At 46.0% G+C, this 19,424-nt stretch overlaps 2 protein-coding genes across 8 annotated transcripts in view; one reads left to right on the top strand and one right to left on the bottom strand.

The window, feature by feature from the left end:
- PRMT7 (protein arginine methyltransferase 7) overlaps positions 1–19,424 on the top strand; it is a 40,176-nt gene that overhangs the window by 3,769 nt on the left and 16,983 nt on the right. For all 7 annotated transcript variants that reach the window (XM_054710175.1, XM_054710173.1, XM_008140136.3 and 4 more), the window contains exons 2-6: positions 84–249; positions 4,035–4,071; positions 4,860–5,009; positions 9,319–9,427; positions 16,559–16,671. In XM_054710175.1, coding sequence (XP_054566150.1) covers positions 155–249; positions 4,035–4,071; positions 4,860–5,009; positions 9,319–9,427; positions 16,559–16,671 — 504 coding nt within the window. In that variant the 5' untranslated portion in view covers positions 84–154. The remainder of the gene's footprint in view (positions 1–83; positions 250–4,034; positions 4,072–4,859; positions 5,010–9,318; positions 9,428–16,558; positions 16,672–19,424) is intronic.
- On the bottom strand, positions 11,052–12,805 carry LOC103284611 (protein FAM151A-like). Its single transcript, XM_054710178.1, is given in 2 exon segments — positions 11,052–11,086; positions 11,089–12,805. Coding segments are annotated over 2 exon segments (1,752 nt in total).

Genomic DNA, 19,424 nt, shown 5'->3' with positions numbered 1-19,424 from the left:
CTTGACACCCCCCCCCCCTTTGTTTTCTTGTCTTTTAACTTTTTTTTTTTTCTTTTCATTCTTGGGCATTATAATGTGAATAGGTTTCTGACCATCTGACCTGTCCATAAAAAGTAAGCTGGCGAGTGATAAAGTTGAGGAGCTGATTGGCAGCATGAAGATCTTCTGTGGGCGGGCCAATCCGACCACAGGATCTGTGGAGTGGCTGGAGGAAGATGAGCACTATGATTACCACCAGGAGATTGCCAGGTAACAAGCATTTGTTCACAGTTGGCTGCAGCTAGGTGGGGCACTTGATCTCAAAGCAGATGCCTTGAAATTTAGCCTGAGTGTGCAATAGGGTATTACCCAGTGCTTCTGGGCAGGTGTAGGGCCCAAGCAGGTGTGCTCAGCCAAGTAGGTTTGTGTGGGAGTTAGGCTGAGTCATGCCTGTGTGGGAAGTCAGAGGATCTGTCTAGTGGAGCAGAGAAGACCCAAGGTTCAGTAGTAGTAGTAGAGTTTGTGAAAGTTAATTATTTACTTGTATCACTTAAATGGTGACATTCCTCATATAGTTAAATTCTCCTGAAAAATTGAAAATTGCCTTTTCTTTGAAGGGATATTTAAAAGTATGTGAGTTACTGTTATTTAGCAATCATTAAGTGCATACAACATGACAACACAGTGCTAGGGCAGTGAGTACCAAAATGAAGAAGAAAGGGTTCCCATCCTTAAGGAACAGGTAGTTTTGTGGAAGAGACAGACATAAAAAATGACGGTGCAGAGAGATAAAGGCCAGTGGAAATGGGCACCACAGTTTATGCAAGCAGTAAGAACCAGCTGACCTAGGGGGTTGATATCTACATGGAGAGAAATTGCCACTCCAGAGGAGTGGCAGTTAGTTCAGTGTGCTGGAGTGTGGTGCAAAAGTAGGGCTATGATGAGAGAGGATGCTGAAAAGGTAGGTGGAGCTCATGTTATAAAGTTGGTAGCGAATAGGAGAGGAGCATGAGTATGCATGTGGGCTCTGCCCTTTCTTAGCTCTCACATTGGCCAAGCTACTTCACTTCTCTGAGCCTAAATATAATAATATATTTCTCAATATCTGTAATAATAAAAGCGTAATATGCTAATTAGACCGCCGTCCTTCCAGACCACCTTCCGGGGCTGTGAGGGAAGCCTGGGTGCTGGGTGCCAGAGGGAAGCGGGTGCCGGCAGCGGGGGAAGGAAGGCCTACTCTTGCACGAATTTCGTGCATCGGGCCTCTAGTACAATATAATAACTCATAGGATGCAGTGATGGAAGGAGAGAGAAATTTCAGGAAGCATCAAGATTTCTGATTAGAGTGATAGGTAGATGGAGCTACCATTTCCTGAGAGGAAGAACACAGGAGGAATTGGTGGTGTTGGGCAGGGGAGTTGATGGAGAGTAGGTATTTGGACATCCAGTAGAGATGCCAGTGGACAGGAATGAGGGTCTGGAGACATTTTGCAGTTGTTAGTGAGGGTTGAAACAAGACTCTCAGAGAAAGTGTGGAATGAGAAAGGTAGAAGGCTGAAGGAGATTTGGAATAGTTGAGGAGGGAGTGGCCACAGTAGAAAGGAGGAGGGTGGTTCAGGAAGAGGGCATGTCCAGCAGGGCCAGAGAAGTCCTGGATGTTAGCAATTGGAGTGAGCTAATGGTGTTTAAGGAGAGTGATGTCAGTTCAGTGGTGGGGAGTGAGTGGGTGATGAGACAGAGAAGATGGCGAGTGAAAGTGCCTCTTAAAAAGTGGAGAAAAGTATAAAGGACCAGATTTCAAGTAAGCATTCATAGGAGGGTTCAAATATAAAAACCTTGGTGTGCCATAAAAATACCCTATTCTTTCTTTTAATTTTTATAATTTTATTGATTTCAGAGAGAAAGGAAGAGGGAGAAAGAGAGAAACATCAATGATGAAAGAGACTCCTTGATCGGCTGTCTCCTGCACGCCCCACACTGGGGATCAAGCCCACAACCTGGGCATGTGCCCTGACCAGGAATCGAACCCTGACTTCCTGGTTCCTAGGTCGACGCTCAACCACTGAGCCACGCTGGCTGGGCACACCCTATTATTTTAGTGCAGAGCTTCTCAAAGTGTAGAGTATGGACTGCCTGGGTCACAGTTGCCTGGAGCACCAGTTCAAGTGCAGATTTCTAGACTTCCAGCCTGATCTGGATCAGAATCTCTTTGTGTGTATGCTGGGAATCTGCATTTAAAAGAAGCTCTGCAGTGAATCTGATGTTGACCTGAAGCCGGAGGTCCTCTGTTTAGTGGGAGTGCCTCAGCTCTCACTTGGAACTCTCAGAAAGCATCTTTGGGCTGGGCCTGCTGAGTTCTGGGGGCTCATCCTGATCCTGCTAGAGGTTTTCCAATTTGTAATTGCTACGGTTGAAATATAGATAATCAACTCACCTCCCTTTAACACTCTATAGTTTGGTAAACTCTTAGTTTTTCCTGATGGCATGAAGGAAAATGCTGAATATACAGCAGATAATATACTTTGCCTTTCCCCAATTCCTCTTCCTAGTGTTACATCTGTGATTATCCCAATGTGCAAATTATGCAAGATTATGTAAAGTATTAGACAAACTCAGCCTAAATTAGTCTGAGGAAAAAATGTGTATGGGGGTGGGTTATAAGGGGCCAGTGTGTGTGTTGGGGAGGACATATGTAATACTTTCAACAATAAAGATTTAATTTAAAAATATGTAATGTATAAAATGATCAGTATGTTAGTGGCTTTGGAGTTACTGTGACAGGGCTGGCTACTAGAGCATTCTTAGGTCTTAGGTTCTTTGCTGAAAAATAAATATTTGCCTGAGGTTTTTTATTTAGTACCAAAGAATTATAGAATACTAGAGGCCCGGTGTATGAAATTCGTACATGGGCGGGGAGGTTCCCTTCAGCCCAGCCTGCACCCTCTTCAATACGGGACCCCTCGGGGGATGTCCGACTGTCAATTTAGGCCCCATCGGGCCTAAACTGGCAGTCAGACATCCCTCTCACAATCCTGGACCGCTGGCTCCTAATCGCTCACCTGCCTGCCTGCCCCTAACTGCCCCCCCACCCCCGCTGACCAGATTGCCCCTTACTGTCTCTGTGTGCCAGCCTAATTGCCCCTAACTGCCCCTCCTGCTGGCCTGGTCGCCCCTCACCCCCCCCCCCCACCCCCCCCCCCCGCCCACCTGGTCGCCCCATGCAGCCTGCTGTTCAGTCGTTTGGTAGTTCCTCACTAATCCCTCTGCTGGCCTGTCATAGGCAGCCATCCTATGAGGTTGTGATGGTCAATTTCCATATTACCTATTTATTATATAGGATAACTGTTGACGTATGAAATTCCAAATCTGTAGAGAATTTATTTTATTTTATTTTATTTTATTTTATATTTTATTGATTTTTACAGGGAGGAAGGGAGAGGGATAGAGAGCTAGAAATGTTGATGAGAGAGAAACATCGACCAGCTGCCTCCTGCACACCCCCCACCGGGGATGTGCCCGAAACCAAGGTACATGCCCTTGACTGGAATCGAACCTGGGACCTTCCAGTCCGAAGGCTGACGCTCTATCCACTGAGCCAAACCGGTTTCAGCTGTAGAGAATTTTTATTTGAACCAAACTGACCACATATTCGGGGAGCAAGATCTCAAATGCTCCAGAGAATAACAATTTTGTAGCTTCTTCTATGCATTTGAAATTAAGGAGGGAAATGAGATTACAAGGAGGTGGGGGGAAAAGCAAAGTGGTGATTGGATTATAGGATAGTTTAATAAGATTATGTGTGTGCTTTCTTGAGGGTGGTTTATTCCAAAGGTGTGTTAACTTAAGAATTTATGATCACATCACCGTGTGAGGTTACTTTCCATATCCCCCCCCCCCACCCACACACACACATAATTCTTTTAAAATAGTTTAAAATCTGCCTGGATGTTTGTCTCATCTGATTTAAGAATGCACTTATGTATCTATGAATATGCTTGTATGTTGATGTATATTACTTTTAGCAGAAGTTTATGACCTGTCTTTTTTGTTTTTAGATCTTCTTACGCTGACATGCTACACGACAAAGACAGAGTAAGTGTAAAAGGAAACTGTTACCTTGATGTGGGGTTTTGAAATCTTGGATTACGGGAAGTTAAAAACTTCCCCTGGAGGCATGATGTTGGAATGATGCTGATAGTCCGTATGGCGTAGTGGTTGGGAATTTTGTCTGGAGGCTGGGTCCTGTTTCTGGCTCTGCTCTTGACCTGAGTATGAACTAGGACAAAACATGGGACCTCTGTGGGCATTGTAGGCCCAAGGGCTGCACGTTTCCCACCCCTGATCTGGAAGCTTAGAGGAGAGGTCCTGTGGATCTCCAAGAGGGATCTCTGTTTGAGTGCTGCTGCTACTCATGAGGGACACCCGGGGAGGCTGGTTATGGGAGGCCAGGCAGGAGCTGGCATCTGGAACCTGGGAGGGCACTGATGAGAGCAGCAGCCATACAGGAAGGAGCAACTACCTCCCTCTTTCTACCTTCCAGTCACCCTCGAGATCCTTCTTCTATGTGTGTACCTAACAGCTGGAACAAGGAGAAGGTGCTTCCAGAGCCCTAGCCCCAGTGTCACTAAGCAGACTATAGAAGAGTGGGTGTGGAGGGGAAATAATTGCTTAATAAAGGGTGACAGTTTGACCCAGTGCTCTGGCAGTTTCACAAGGCCTGCCTGGCTCAGCGAGCCAGTGCTGTTCCTCGAGGGGCCAGAAAGGCCACAAGTCATGACTTGCACTGCTGTTGCCAACCATGACCAGAATTTCACAAAGCACCTTTCTACTTATTTATAACAACTTGTTTGAAGTGACAGTTATTTCTCCCTTTCTCTTAGAATATAAAATACTACCAGGGTATCCGGGCTGCCGTGAGCAGGGTGAAGGACAGAGGACAGAAGGCCCTGGTTCTCGACATTGGCACCGGCACAGGACTCTTGTCAATGATGGCAGTCACAGCAGGTGCCGACTTCTGCTATGCCATCGAGGTAAGCCACATTCTTCACGTGGGTGTCCTGCCCCTTGCACTTTGCCTGTCCATTAGTTCATAGGTATTCGTGGAGTGCTCACTCTGTGCCAAGCACAGGGCCAGGTTCTGAAAGCATAGAACCGAACCAGGTACAATTTCTTCCTCCAGAAGCATGTTTTCCCCTCCACAAACAGTGTTTTCATGCCTGTCAGGATCACTGAGACGCTTTAAACCGTACTGATGCCCAGCCCCCCTCCACATCTCCCCTGCCAGATTTTGATTTAATTATTCTGGGATGTGGTCTGGCATTGGGCTTTTTGAATATGCACCAAGATTGAGACCTACTATTTTAAATGTCCCTACAGAGCCAGCTATCTTATTATGTTTATCAATAGTTTGGCAATCTGCCATTTCTTTCCTGTAATAAAACATTAAACATGTTATCTTTCTGATAATGCAAATAATACATATCTTTATGGGAAATTTGTTAAATATAAAATAAAAGTAGTTTGTTAATTCATAGTTAATTACCATTGCTAAAATTTTGATGTATATTCTTTTTTTTTTTAAGTCCTCACCTGAGGACATACTTAAAGAGAGGAAGGGAAAGAGAGAGAGAAACATTGATCAGTTACTTTCCATATGCTCCTCGACTGGGGATCAAACCCCCAACCCAGGTATGTGCTCTGACCCGGAATCAAACTGGCAGTCTTTCGGCACATGGGGTGACATTCAACCAACTGAGTCACTCTGGCCAGAAGGTGTACATTCTTTCTTCCAAGCTTTTGGAGAGGGGACAAAATTTGTTTCATATGGTGATTGAGTTGCAAATAACAAACTCCCAAAATAACACTGGCTTAACCAAGGTAAAAGTGTGTTGCTTTCTCACATAAAATTCGGAAGTCAGCACTCCAGGGTGTTCTCCTAAGATTGCTTTCAGCTGCCCACCCCACCATCTCTAAAGATGGCCCTCATGATCACAGTCTAGAAAGGTGGGCATTTTCAGCTAGGGAATACCATTGTATGTTTGGGGCACAAGGTCATCCAGAGTCTTGGCAAAGGGATTGTAGCCAGATTGTGGAGGACCTGAGTGCCACCGTGAAGAGTTTCTTAACCTGAGATAAGAATAATGGGCTTCAGGTATCCATGAAAGTCCTGAGAATTGTATGTATGTATGTGTGTGTGTGTGTGTGTGTGTATGTGCTGTACAATTGTCTCAAGATTTCATAAAAAGGATTAAGAGTCACTTTTCTGCCTTTTGGGGAGTTCTCAAGTTTTGGTTTTTAAAAAATATATATTTTATTGATTTTTTACAGAGAGGAAGGGAGAGTGATAGAGAGTTAGAAACATCGATAAGAGAGAAACATCCATCAGTTGCCTCCTGCCCACTGCCCACTCCCCACTGGGTATGTGCCCGCAACCAAGGAACATGCCCTTGACTGGAATCGAACCTGGGACCCTTGAGTCCACAGGCTGACGCTCTATCCACTGAGCCAAACCGGCTGGGGCAGTTTTCAAGTTTTTTTTTTTTTTTTTTTTAAATATATTTTATTGATTTTTTACAGAGAGGAAGGGAGAGGGATAGAGAGCTAGAAACATCGATGAGAGAGAAACATCGACCAGCTGCCTCCTGCACACCCCCCACCGGGGATGTGCCCGCAACCAAGGTACATGCCCTTGACCGGAATCGAACCTGGGACCTTTCAGTCCACAGACCGACGCTCTAGCCACTGAGCCAAACCGGTTTCGGCAGTTTTCAAGTTTTTTGAGCAGATTCAAAGAAATCTGTTTTAAGATGATTACTTTGATATCTTCAAGTAGATTTCATTGTTCTTACTTTACCAATGAAGTAACTAAGACGAGAGGTTAAAGACTTACTCAGGTCTCACAGCGAATAACGGGGAGAGCTAGAATTGGAACCTTGGTCTTCTGGGTCCTAATTATGGAGCTCACTGCACAGTGGTAACTTTGATGGGAGGGTGTATTTGTGTGTGTGTGTGTGTGTGTGAGAAAGAGAGAGAGAGAGAGAGAGAGAGAGAGAGAGAGAGAGAGAGAGAGAGAGAGGGAGAGAACGTTTTCTAACATGCGTGTCTAGAGGGGGAAGCAATGCCATCAACTAGTAACAGGTGAACTTGGATGAAGATGCTTACTTCGTGGAAAAGAATGACATTTCATGTTGGATGTGTTAAATATGTGTAGACTGCTGATTAGAAATACAGCGAGCCGAAACCAGTTTGGCTCAGTGGATGGAGTGTCAGCCTGTGGACTGAAAGGTCCCAGGTTCGATTCCGGTCAAGGGCATATACCTTGGTTGTGGGCACGATCCCAATGGGGGGTGTGCAGGAGGCAGCTGGTCGATGTTTCTAACTTTCTATCCCTCTCCCTTCCTCTCTGTAAAAAATCAATAATAAAAAAAAAAAGAAATACAGTGAGAACATGTTTTTTGACAGAATCGATAGGACTATGGTCTTGGGTTTTTCCATATTCCTATCACATTTAACTGAATTTTTAATTCTCTTTCTGCTCTAGCGTGAGATTTCTGTGGCAATTGTCTTAAAAACAAAGCGTGGTCCTGGGTTCCTCACTTTTTTCTTAAGAGCAAGAGGAATTTTCCTAGGAATCTGGAGCAAACCTCTGCTTGGATGTCACTGGCCAGAATAAGGTCAAATCCCATTTAACTTCCCTTATCCCTGGCCAGAGGGATTCAGTTTCGCATAGACCAGGCAGATGCTCCACTTGAAAGAAGATTCCAAACAGATTTGAGGGACAGAGAGGTCACAGAATGATGCTGGGAAGCCAACTCTAGGGTCCATTCCAGGCAGTATTTTGGGTGAGATCTTGAGTTCTTGGTGGCTAAGGAGGTGGAGGCTGTGATCGGTCAGAGCCTGAAGGGTCAGGGACGAGATGAGTGATATGTCAAGAGGTGGGAGGGCTGAGGGGATGGTATGAGCTCATGATACATTTCGGGGGAAGCCAAGTGGTTGTTGAGAACTCAATCTATATCTCAAAACATCAAGCCAGGTCCTAGAAATAATTTAAAAAAAATTGATTTCAGAGAGAGAAAGGGAGAGGAAGAGCAAGATAGAAACATCAATGATGAGAGAGAGGGATTGAGCCTGCAACCCAGGCGTGTGCCCTGACTGGAAATCGAACCCTGACCTCCTGGTTCATGGGTTGATGCTCAACCACTGAGTCATACCAGCTGAGCCCTAGAAATAATTTGAAACAGATTGTAAATATGGTGTTTTTAAATTTTTTCCTAACTGAGCACACTGGTATCCTTTACAGAAGAATATAGCATTTCCCCTTGAATATAGTAAAAGAATTACGTGTTCATGGTGGGAAATGTGGAAGATGCATAAAAAAACTAAAAAAAAGGGGGAAATCTTGTCATTGTGACCAGTCATTCACATTATCAATTTGTTATATTTCCACTCTTTGTGTGTCTGTAATGTTTTCTGCCCTAATGGTGGGAGCTATGTAATTTCAATTGAGCAGGCTGAGAAATAGCAGCTGGACGGGCTTATATTTAGGGACATAGGAAGGGTTCAGGAAAGGCTTCTGGAGAGGGGTTTTTGTGTTGCCCTGGAAAGTTGGGTTTGCTTTGGCAGGTGGGGCTAGAGCAGGGAAAACTCAGGTGTGCTGGGAACATGAGTGTGGATGGAGCATCAGTTATGGGGAGAATGGGGTTTTGGGGGGAATGGCAGGGGCAGGGAGAAGCATGGTGGTTTGTATTGTAGAGGGCCTTGAATACCATCAGAAAATATCGGTGATGTCCTGCCAGCATTGGAGATTTGGGGCAGTTTTGCTCACACTTAGGTCTAACACAGTAACAGTCTCACTTTGGTCTAGAGAGCAGCTTCACAGGTCATAGTTTGTGAGGCAAGTCTTCTTCCTGGCTCCCTCTAGTGCGGCACTGACACCTGCTGTCCTTACTAGGTAGTGCAACCTCCCTGGGCTCCCTTGCCGAGCCTGCCCCCCCCCACACCCCACCCCGCCCTCCCGTGCCTTGGGACTCCTAGCTGCTAGTTAAACCCAGGGAAATCTCATTCCTTTGTTTTCATGACACACATTTATAGAATAAAGTATTGCAGTTACATGGATGAAGTCTTGTTTATTTAAATTAAATAGACCCAAATAAATATTTTGCCTATATCTTGAATGGTAACAAAGGTTCATTTTGTATATTTGGAAGGAAATTCTGTAGTGCAGACCTTTTTTACTTCAAATCTTAGGACTAGAATCAAGGAACATCTTGCTAGTCTTGGATGTTAGGATGTTATTAAATTGATTGCTTATTTTTCTTGGGTTTTGGCTCTCATTTGTAGGTTTTCAAGCCTATGGCTGATGCTGCTGTGAAGATTGTGGAGAAAAATGGCTTCAGTGATAAGATTAAGGTTATCAACAAGCATTCTACAGAGGTTACTGTGGGGCCAGGTAAGATCAACACATACTGTATTGAAAGCTTTGCTTGCTTTTGTAAGAGAGAGGAAAAGGCTTATGCAAGTTGTCTGGAATAACTGTATCCAAGTAATTGCAGAGATATGGGGCCTCCGCATGTGTCTGAAGAGAAGCACTTTTCTCCTCTATTGGTTTATTTCTCTATTAGCTAAAATGAATCAGCAATGGGTAAACCAGAACTAATCAAGAGCAATAGCAGTGATGCAAACAAAACCTTCTTTTGCTTTAAGCAAGTTGGAATTCTTGTGTGGCTCAGCTCTCTGAGTTTCAAGTTTTATCAGACAGAAGTGAAACTAAGTATATAGCAGAAATGGTTTTGCTTAGTTCTGACATCCTGCTTCCGCATCTAACATGAGAGATTTGCCTGTGTAGCATACTCTCTCCATGTTCCCACAATATTTTTTAGAGTTTAGGAGTTTGAACTGGACTTCTAAAATTTCATGACACTGATACCTGGAGAGCACAGTGAAAAGATGTGTAAAAGAAGCTCCTGGAGTAAGGTTATGAACATAACCCCATTTTTTAAAACACAGTATCTTAGTATGAAGCATCTACCTAAGGTCAACATTTTTCTCCCATTAAAAACAACAACATTTTTATAAAAAATCTGAAACATGCACAGAAGAAGAAATTGGAATTCCCTTTTATTAATTTTTAAAACATATACATACAAAAGAATGCACAAATCATTATTCCATTTTTAATCAACATTATTGAGGTATAATTTTTTTTGGTTTTCTTTTTTATTAATCCTTACCTGAGGATATTTTTTCCATTGATTTTTAGAGATAGTGGCGGGGGGAGGGGGCGAGGAGAGAGACAGACATCAATCAGTGTGAGAGTGACATATCAATTGGTTGCTTCCCGCATGTGCCCTGACCAGGGTCAGGAATTGAACCTGCAACTCATGTACATGCCTTTGACCAGGAATCGAACCCAACACCCTTCAGTGCTCAGGCTAATGCTCCAATCACTGAACCATACCGGCCAGGGCTGTAGAGGCAAAATTTACATAAAGTGAATGCATCCATGCTAAGTGGATAGTTTGATGAGTTTTGACAAATTTAAGTAAACTTGTAACTACCACCACAATCAAGATAATAGAATATCTCCATCATGCCTAAAGAGATTCTTCAATCCCTCCCATAGCCCTGGCCTTAGGCACCTACTGATCTGCTTTCTTCAATATAAATGAGATCTGCCTTTTCTAGAATTTTGAGTAAGTGGAATCATATAATGTGTATTTTTTGTGCCTGCTTTCTTTTCCATTGCATATTGCTCTTGAGATTTCGACCACGTTGTTCCGTGTATCAGGAAATCATTCTCTTCTATTGCTAAGCAACACTTCATATGTGGACATACCATAGTCTGTTTACCCCTTCACTTGTTGATGGACACAGAAAGTTTCTTGGATAGGTTTTTAGGTTCACTGATCTTTTCTGTGTGGTGTCTAATCCACTGTTACAGCACATCTAGTTAACTTTTCACTTCTGGTATGTATTTATTTATTTTTTTTGAGGAAGGCAGGGCGTTTATTTCTTCCTGCCTCCCTCACGGGGATCCTGACCCCAGGGACCTCCTGTCCAGCACCACTGGGTGGTCAGTTTCTGCCCACATCTGCCAGCAAGTCTTGGGGTAACTCTGGGGCAGCCTGTAGTAGACCTGGGTTCTGTCCATGGCACTGGCCGCCAGCAGCTCTTTCCGCACCGATGCATAGCTGCCCGCCTCAGGGCTGTGCTGTACTGTGACCGTGGCCCTGGGGGAGGCTGCCAGTAACCTGGCCACCACTCCGGCTGTGCTGCGGTCCAGCGGCCCAGCCCGGAGCTGGAAGGACACAGGCTGCCAGAGGCCCTTGCACAGCTCCCACATATCCGTGAGCAGCTGCTCCCTGTAGCCACTGCCCAGTGCCTCCTCAGGCCAGCCCGGTGCCACAGTCACATGGGGGAAAACATTGGCCACAGCGGTAAGCAGCTCCTTGCCGGCCATGTGGCCAGGCACTGCAAAACTCCCATGGGAGACTGTGGCCCCCACCCACACAGGCAGAGAAAGGTGACTGAGGTTGGAGAGGTGGGCCAGCACGGCCAGGGCTGGCCGAAGGTGCAAATGGACTATGTGCAAATGGACTCCCCAGCGTCCAGGGTGTGTGGTGAGCTGCAGCAGGCACGACTCCAGCGCCAGGGCAGGGCCACCCGGGGCACGCACGACGGGCACGGCGTCTCCGGCGGCAGGCTCCCGGAGGCCGACGTGCAGCAGGATCATGCCTTCTTCTCCTGGGAGTTGAACTGTTGCTGCTGTTCCATTGCCCTGGATGTCAGGAACCTGCCACTCCACGCTCAGAGCGTCGCCCCCGGGAAGCTGGAGGAGAGGGATCAGGCTGCCTCCTGTATAGTAACTTTGCTTCCGTGTGGCATTCATTGCAAGCTGCTTGAACTGAGACCGGACAGGCTCGAAGAGGTCATAGTAGATTTGGTGGGTGGCACAGTTGTCCCGGATGTAGAGGAGATCGTCCACGGACACGGGGTCCGAGGCACCCTGCCACAGTGTCAGGCTGTACCTGTCCGACTGGCCCAGCAGCCAGCTGAATTGGGGCCAGGCAGCCCGCACCATGACAGTCCGCACAGGGAAGGTGACCCTCTGCGGCAGCACTCCCACCAGCTCCTGCATCTTCTCTATCATGGCTCGGGTGTATGTGCTGTTCGGGAACAGGGGCAAGTAGAGGGTGGTCCAGCCTGGAGACAGGGTGGCCTCAGGATACTTCTCCTGGACCAAGGCCGGGAACTGTGTGGCATTGACTTCGATGGAGATGGGCACGTTGGGGCCCCTCAGGATGTCAGCATTGATCCATACAGGCCTCCGGACTTTCCCGTCATCTGTCAACCGCTGCAGGAGGTCCAGGGAGGGGCCCACAGCCTTGATACTCTTGAAGTCTAGCTTGATACCCTTCTGGGAAGAGGCCAGCACAGCATCCAGCCACTGCTGCAGGGTGTTGTCACTATAGATGAGCGGGGGGTGCGCCATGATGGGGACCCCTGTCTCGTTGGCTGTGTTGAGCCCTTCTATGTTGACATCCGCCTCCAGGACCATGATGTCGCTTTCCAGGGCAGCCCTCATGTCCTTCTAGCTATTGGCAGCATGGTACCAGGTGACCAACAGGCCATCTTTCTGGCTGATCTGGCCCAGGCTCAGCAAGTAGTCCAGCATGTCTGTGTCTGGTCGACAAACTGCATCCTGCTTACAGCCTGGCTGGCTGACCCACAGCAGCGTGAAGCCCAGGACCAATCCAGTGATGCACACGAGGATCACACTGGCAACGCCAGCAATGGTCCACTTGCTTGAGCACTTCTTGCCGGCCATGGCGACCTCTCTTGGAGTGTGCCTCCCACCTCCTCACGGCCAGAGTCCCCGGATGCTCTGCAGCTGGGGTTGGGTGGGAGGCAGGAGCTCCCAGCAGCACCTTTGTCTCTCCAGGGCAGGGCAGCTCCTTCAGGCAGCTCCTTTAGGCAGTTGTGGAGTGTGAAGCTCCTCCTCCCTCCCCACCCTGCTTTTCTTCCCTCCTGGTATGTAATTTTTAATCTCTATAATGATTATATTTTTATAACTTTATTTTTTCTCCTTATGTTCCATTAAATACTGAACATATTTATAGCAGCTATTTTAACACTCTTATCTCCTGTTTCTGTCATCTAGGGGTTTGTTCTCTTATCCTAGATCTGGGCTACATTTTCCTTCTTGGCATATCTAGTAATTTTTATTTGCTGTGTATAGTGGAAATTTTGCCTTGCTAAGTGCTGGATTTTGTTGTCTTCCTTTAAAAGCTTCATTTGGCATGCAGTTGGGTTATTTGCAGATCAGTTTGGTCCTTTCCAGGCTGTTTTTAAGCTTTGTTGAAGCAGGGTTAGAGTAGCTTTAAGTCATGGCTTCTCAACAGCAGCACTGTTGACATTTTGGGCCTGCTAATTCTTTGTTGGGGGGTGGGGAAGCTATTCTGAGCATTGTAGGATGTTTACCCCTGGCCTCTAACCAATGGAAATCAGGAACACCTCTCTCCCCGTTGTGCCAACCAAAAATGTCTTCAGACATTGCCAGATGTCCCAGGGTGAAGGATTGTTTCTTGTATAGGTCACCCCTGTTGAGAACCACAGCTCTATGGCTACTTTAGCCAAACTGGTAAGGCATGACCTTTCTAGGGTCTCTGCTGAGCGCCTGCGTGCTGGCTGATCAGAACTGGAATGTTACCCAGTCCTTTGTGAACTCTGGAAATTGTTCACCTTATAGCTACATGGATATTTTTACCCGGCCTTCTAGAGTCCTACCCTATGTGTGTGTGAATATATTCAACAATGACCTAAGGGGGGCCCTGTGCAGGTTTCTGAAGCCCTTTTCTGTGTAACTTTCTCCCTGGTTTTCTCTCCTGCAAGTCCCAGATGCCTCCACTTCCCTGAACTCCAATTGCTGTTTCCTTAACTCAGCAAGATTGCAGTGCTCTGCTTACTTTCTGGTTCCCTGTACTGTGGTCTGGAAAGAGCCTGCTTGCTAAAAGCCAGAGCAGTAGTAGGGGTCACTTTTTTAGGGTCACTTTGTGTCCCTTCTTGGGAAATAAACTGTGTTGCCTCTTGTTCAACATCTGAAAATGTTTGTTTCATATATTTTGTCTGGTTTTCTAGTTGATTACAGTGGATTGATAAGTCCGATTCCAGTTACTCTGTTTTGGCCAGAGGTGGGGGTTATTTATTTATTTTTAATATGTTTTTATTGATTTCGGAGAGAGGAAGGAGAGGGATAGAGAGGTAGAATGATGAGAGAGAATCATTGATCGGCTGCCTCCTGTACACCACACACTGGGGATCGAGCCTGAAACCCGGCCATTTCCCTGACCAGGAATTGAACCGTGACCTCCTGGTTCATAGGTCAATGCTCAACCACTGAGCAACACCAACTGGGCAAAATTTGTCTGTCTTGATAGCACAGAGATTGACCAGCAGAGCAGCCTTTGCTGTGTCACTCTCTCTGTGACTCTGTGCCCTCTTCTAGGCTATGTATTGTGTACACACACCCTGCCTGAGGCCATACCCCTCAAATCCTTTAATACTTTTCCCTTGTAGCGCTTATCACAGCAATAATGACATTATTATGTAATTATGTATTTAATGTCTATATCCCCACACAGCTGAAGCATTCTGAGGTCATGGTCTTATTTATTCCATTCCATAACTTATATGCCTGGCATGAAAGAATTCAGTAATATTGGTTTAGTGAGTAGATTGTCAACTTTGCTTGGTCCTTAGCCCCTTGTACATGGGACTTTATTTCCACTCTTCCAACTTGACAAGTGGATTTCTTATTGCCAGAGCTGATGGTCTTCCCTCTGCTTCTCCTCTCAAACACTGCAGCCCTGGTACTTCTGCCGTTTAGTCTTCCTGTTCTCCCCAAATGCACGTTTTCCAAGGTTCTGTCCTCAGCTCTTTTTAAAAATAGCATCTAAGTTTGTTGCCTGTTTCCCAGAGATGGATGGATTACACACAGGCATGTGTGCAGCTGACTCAGGGGCATTTGTTCATCCATCCCATCATGGGGTAAGACCTAGGAGGCACCTGGAGTAAGCACCCCTCCTCAGGCTCTCACTCACATGTTAGACACCAGGCTGTCAGGAGTATTTGTTGAAATTCACTGGGTCATAAAGCTTTATTTATTTGATGCAAATTTGGGCAATAAATCATTTTAAATTATATAATTAGCTTAAAAATTATTCAGGAGGCAGCATTTGCAGAGCTTGGTGATTGATTGGATGTAGAGTGATAGGGAGGAATCAAGAACTCAGCTAATGTTTGCTGACAGTTGCTGGGTGCTAGGCGTTGTTCTAGGCACTGGGGTACAGTGAACAGACCAGTCAGGGTTTCTACTCTCCTGGAGCTAGTAAACGATGTCCAGGTTTCTGGACTGTGAGGTAGTGCCATTCATTGAGGTGGAAACATCAGAGGGAGAAGCAGGTGAATGGGGGTGGGATGTGATTGGCTCAGTTTGGGATGGTGAATTTCAGTTGGAGTTTTTAGCATCATATCAGAGAGGATAGGCAGGGCCACTCGGGAGGGTGTTCTCCGTGCCAGAGGACAGAAGTTTCTTCTTAGTCACCATTCACATCATATTGCCGTTGAGCACAAGTGTACTTCATAGGAAGTGGATAGTTTTTACCTTTGCTAGCCTAACCACTGCTGCATGGAGCAGATCTCGTTACCCCCCCGCCCCCCAACAGATGAGGTGCCTGATGGTCAGCGCTGAGGGTTCAGGCTAGAAAGCAGGCTCAAAGCCCAGGTTTCCATGACTCAAGCTTCAGGCTCTGCTGCACTGTTCTTTCAACCACTTTAATGCTTCTGTTCTCTTGCATCATCCATGAGACTTGTCTTCTCTGTAGGGAAGATGAGTGGGCTTTGTCAAATTGTAATTCATGAGCCATTAGAAGTGTTTAGTTAATTCTCCATGATGAATGGCCCCTTCCAAAGTCTGTTTTGTCTCTTGGCTCATTAAAAATTATAACTGTAGAAGTAACATTACATTATATTATAGAAGTTTAGAAAATGGAGTTAATAGATCCTCCCTAAACATACTTTCCCAAACAACTGGTATTCGGGGAATTGTTTGATAATAAGAAATAAACTTAATTCAGTTGGATTTAGTGTAAGGCACTGGGGATTCTGAACCCTGGGTATCAATGGAATTTATCAGCCTCTCTATCTTGCTTTGGTTTTTCTCTCCCTTTCTGCAGCCTAGATATATTTGAAGTACCAGCATTCAGTTTTTGCTTTTCAAATAATTTTTGCTAATTTAATAATTAAGAGTTTAATTGTTCATTTGTATACAGGAAACTTGAAAGAGCAGTTGTACAGCAAATCCCCATATTCTCTTAACCAAGACAACAATTTTAGCATATATATATGGATTTTTTGCTAAACTGTTAGAAAATCCGTTGAAATATGACACTTCTAAATACTTCAGCATTTATATGTACTTTCATTTTAATGACTTATTAACCTTTTATCTGGCATATATTTGCTGTTAATATTTTTTCTAGTCTGCTGCTTGCTTCTGACGCTGTTTCCTTGTATTTCTCAGATGGTGACATGCCATGCCGTGCCAACATCCTGATCACGGAGCTGTTTGACACGGAACTGATTGGGGAGGGAGCGCTGCCCTCCTATGAACATGCACACAGGCATCTCATGCAGGTAGAGATGAGAGCCTCCCTCAGGCGTATTGCTGTGATCTCGGTCAGCTTACATAGCTCTCTTTGATACACCGTGCTCTTCACAGCCTGAGTTCTCAGTACCTCTCCATATACCCTAAGACACCCTTTATCCTGCAGGATTCTCCTTAATTATGACTTCTGTGCCTCTTGAATGCCAAGTCTGGGTAGGTTAGAGTCAAAAGGCAAGAAACTATCTTCCAATTCAATTCAATTTAGCCAACATTATTTGAGTGTCAATGTGTAAAGTGTTCTAGCATCCAAGGAGAAGTATGAGACATCCTATTGCTCTAACCCACCTAGTCAGTGATGGTGAGGGTTTGGTGGGCTGAATGGAGAGACAGACAGAAGCACCACTGCCATATGGTTTGGGATTGATAGAAAAGATCAGGGAGGCATGTAGAGGGGGTGGAATTTGGAAAGGCACTGGGGAGAGGGAGAGATATCCCAGGTAGAGGGACCTGTTTGGTAGGTCACTGAGAACATCAGCGGGGAGGGCAGGGGGACTGTGAGCTAATGGCAGAGAATGGAGGAGAAGGTGGAAAGCTTTGAAGGTCAGGCCAGTCCAGGTGAAGGAGTTTGGGTAGTGGCAATCTTTGACAGTTTCTTTGAAAAGAGAGAGACATGTTGAAGATGTTATCTTGGAGATGTTGATTTTGCTTTTGTATGGACATAAATTGGAAGTGAAGACCCAGAGGCAAAGGCCAGCCAGGGAGGTGTGTCTGCTGCTTCTGCTGGCACCTGCCCTGTGGTCACTGAAACTGTCCCAGCCAACAACTCTTTTGGGGGTTCTTAGTGCTCTCAGAGAGAGGAAGGATGCTCCTTCCAGGCAGTCAGGACCAGAGTCCACATTTTACAGTCAGCATGTGACTGTGATTGTTCTGTAGATCCCCACACTTTGTGAGCTGTCTCATTGTTTCCAAAATGTAAATTCCTTTTCTAGTAACGTTAGTAGTAACAATTTCCATTTTTCCACATTAAAACCACCAACTAGATATATCCCTGAAACAGAGAACAAGGATATTTGGAATTTATGTTAATGTTGCCCAATTTGTCTTTAATTCATCATATTAAAAAGGTAGGCAGACAACTGTCCTCAGTTTCCTCTCCCAGCTAGCCTGTAGCAGCCAGGTATGCATTGTCCACTCTAATCACTGTCCCCACCTGCTATCCTGTGTCTGAGCTTGAAGGACTTAGGGCTGGCACACAAAGACTTCCATTGCCCTGGCCCTCTTCCTGTCTTATCGAACCAGGTTGCTGGCATGTCTGACAGATAGTCCATGTAGTGTTGACCCAGGGATTGATCTTAGAAGATGCATTTATTGAGCACCTTCATTTTGCCAGGCCCTTTTTTGGGTATCAAGCATATGAAGGTGAGCTCCTGGGGAGGCAGGTAGGTGAGCAGGTCATCACAGCACAGTTTGGGTTATGCACTGATGGTGGTCAGTAGGGTGAGATCCTGCCCTCTGATGTGGGGAAAGTAGAGGGCTCCAGGAAGATGAAGCTCAAGCTGAGTCAGTCTTGAAGCGTGATCAGGTGATGGCCTGGCAGGTGTGGGGGTATTCACAGCAGAGGAGATCAGCATGCACAAAGACATGAAGGTAAATTGATGCGGTGGCTCCCAGATCCAGCAAGTAGTTTGGATTATGGGTAGTGTGGGAGGTGGGGTTAGAGATGTGGCTGGATTGCTGGCAGGGCTAGACTGAGAAGGGCTGCCATGCTCCAGAAGGGTTTTCAGCAGGGGGTTGATTTATGCAGGCAGCCGTGTAGAAAGCAGTTGCGGAGCAAGACCAGAGGCATATAGGTGGTTAGAGCCATCCAGGCGCTGGGCTGGGTGGGCCTCAGGTAAGGCCATAGAAATGGGCCTGAAGAGGTAGACTCGGGGAGGAGGAAGGTGGTCAAGGGCTTGGTGATTACTTATATGGGGAGGCGTTGAGGATGATGCCAGGGTTTAGGGCTTGGGCACCTGGATTTAATGGTGGTGCTCCCTGTCAACTGGGAGAATGGGAGGACCAGGCCCAGGAAGGTGAGAAAAGGGTGAAGTTGGATTTGTCCATTTCAGACAGAAAGAGTTTGATTTGTCTGAGGGTCAGCCAGGAAGAAAGGACCAAGAGGCCTTTGGTAAATGGTATTTGGTAAATGAAGATGGAGTGGTTGAGGTTAGTTACTCTTTCATGTGGAGGGAGAAAGAAGGTGGTCCAGACCAGGTCTCTGGGGGAGGCCCCTCTGTGAGGGTGGGCAGGGGGCACAAGAATCCAGCTAAAGCAGTGTTTCTCATCCAGAGCCATGTCTGGAGACATTTTTAGTGTCACAATGGGGGTGATGGGATGGTGGTGCAACTATTATCTTGTGGGTGAGGCCAGGAATATTACTAAACATTCTACAATGCCCTTGGGAGAGAAAAAAAAGATCCTGCAACAAAGGATCTTCTGGCCCAAGAGGTCACTAAGAGCTGAGGTAGAGAATCCCTGTGCTTGGCATTTCCTTGTGCTAGCTGCTGTGAGTGTCCTATTTTCAGCTGGGCTCCTAGTTCCTGGTGTGTAGAGGGTGGCAATGAATGAGGTAGGAGGAAAACTGGGCGAGGAGAGTGGTCGGCAGTGCCCAAGGCCAGGAGTCAGGTTACTTGAGGGTGGACACTTGTCCATTGGTTGTGTGATAAGAAGGTTCTGGTGTCTGGGCAAGAGCTGCACTGAGGGAAGCTCTGAGCCCAGTGTCAGAATTAGTGCAGGGAGACTT

Source organism: Eptesicus fuscus, chromosome 21 (genome assembly GCF_027574615.1).
Source record: "Eptesicus fuscus isolate TK198812 chromosome 21, DD_ASM_mEF_20220401, whole genome shotgun sequence".
Lineage (NCBI taxonomy): Eukaryota > Metazoa > Chordata > Mammalia > Chiroptera > Vespertilionidae > Eptesicus > Eptesicus fuscus.
The sequence above is the reverse complement of the archived record's forward strand: the minus strand, read 5'-3'. Positions and strand labels throughout refer to the sequence as shown.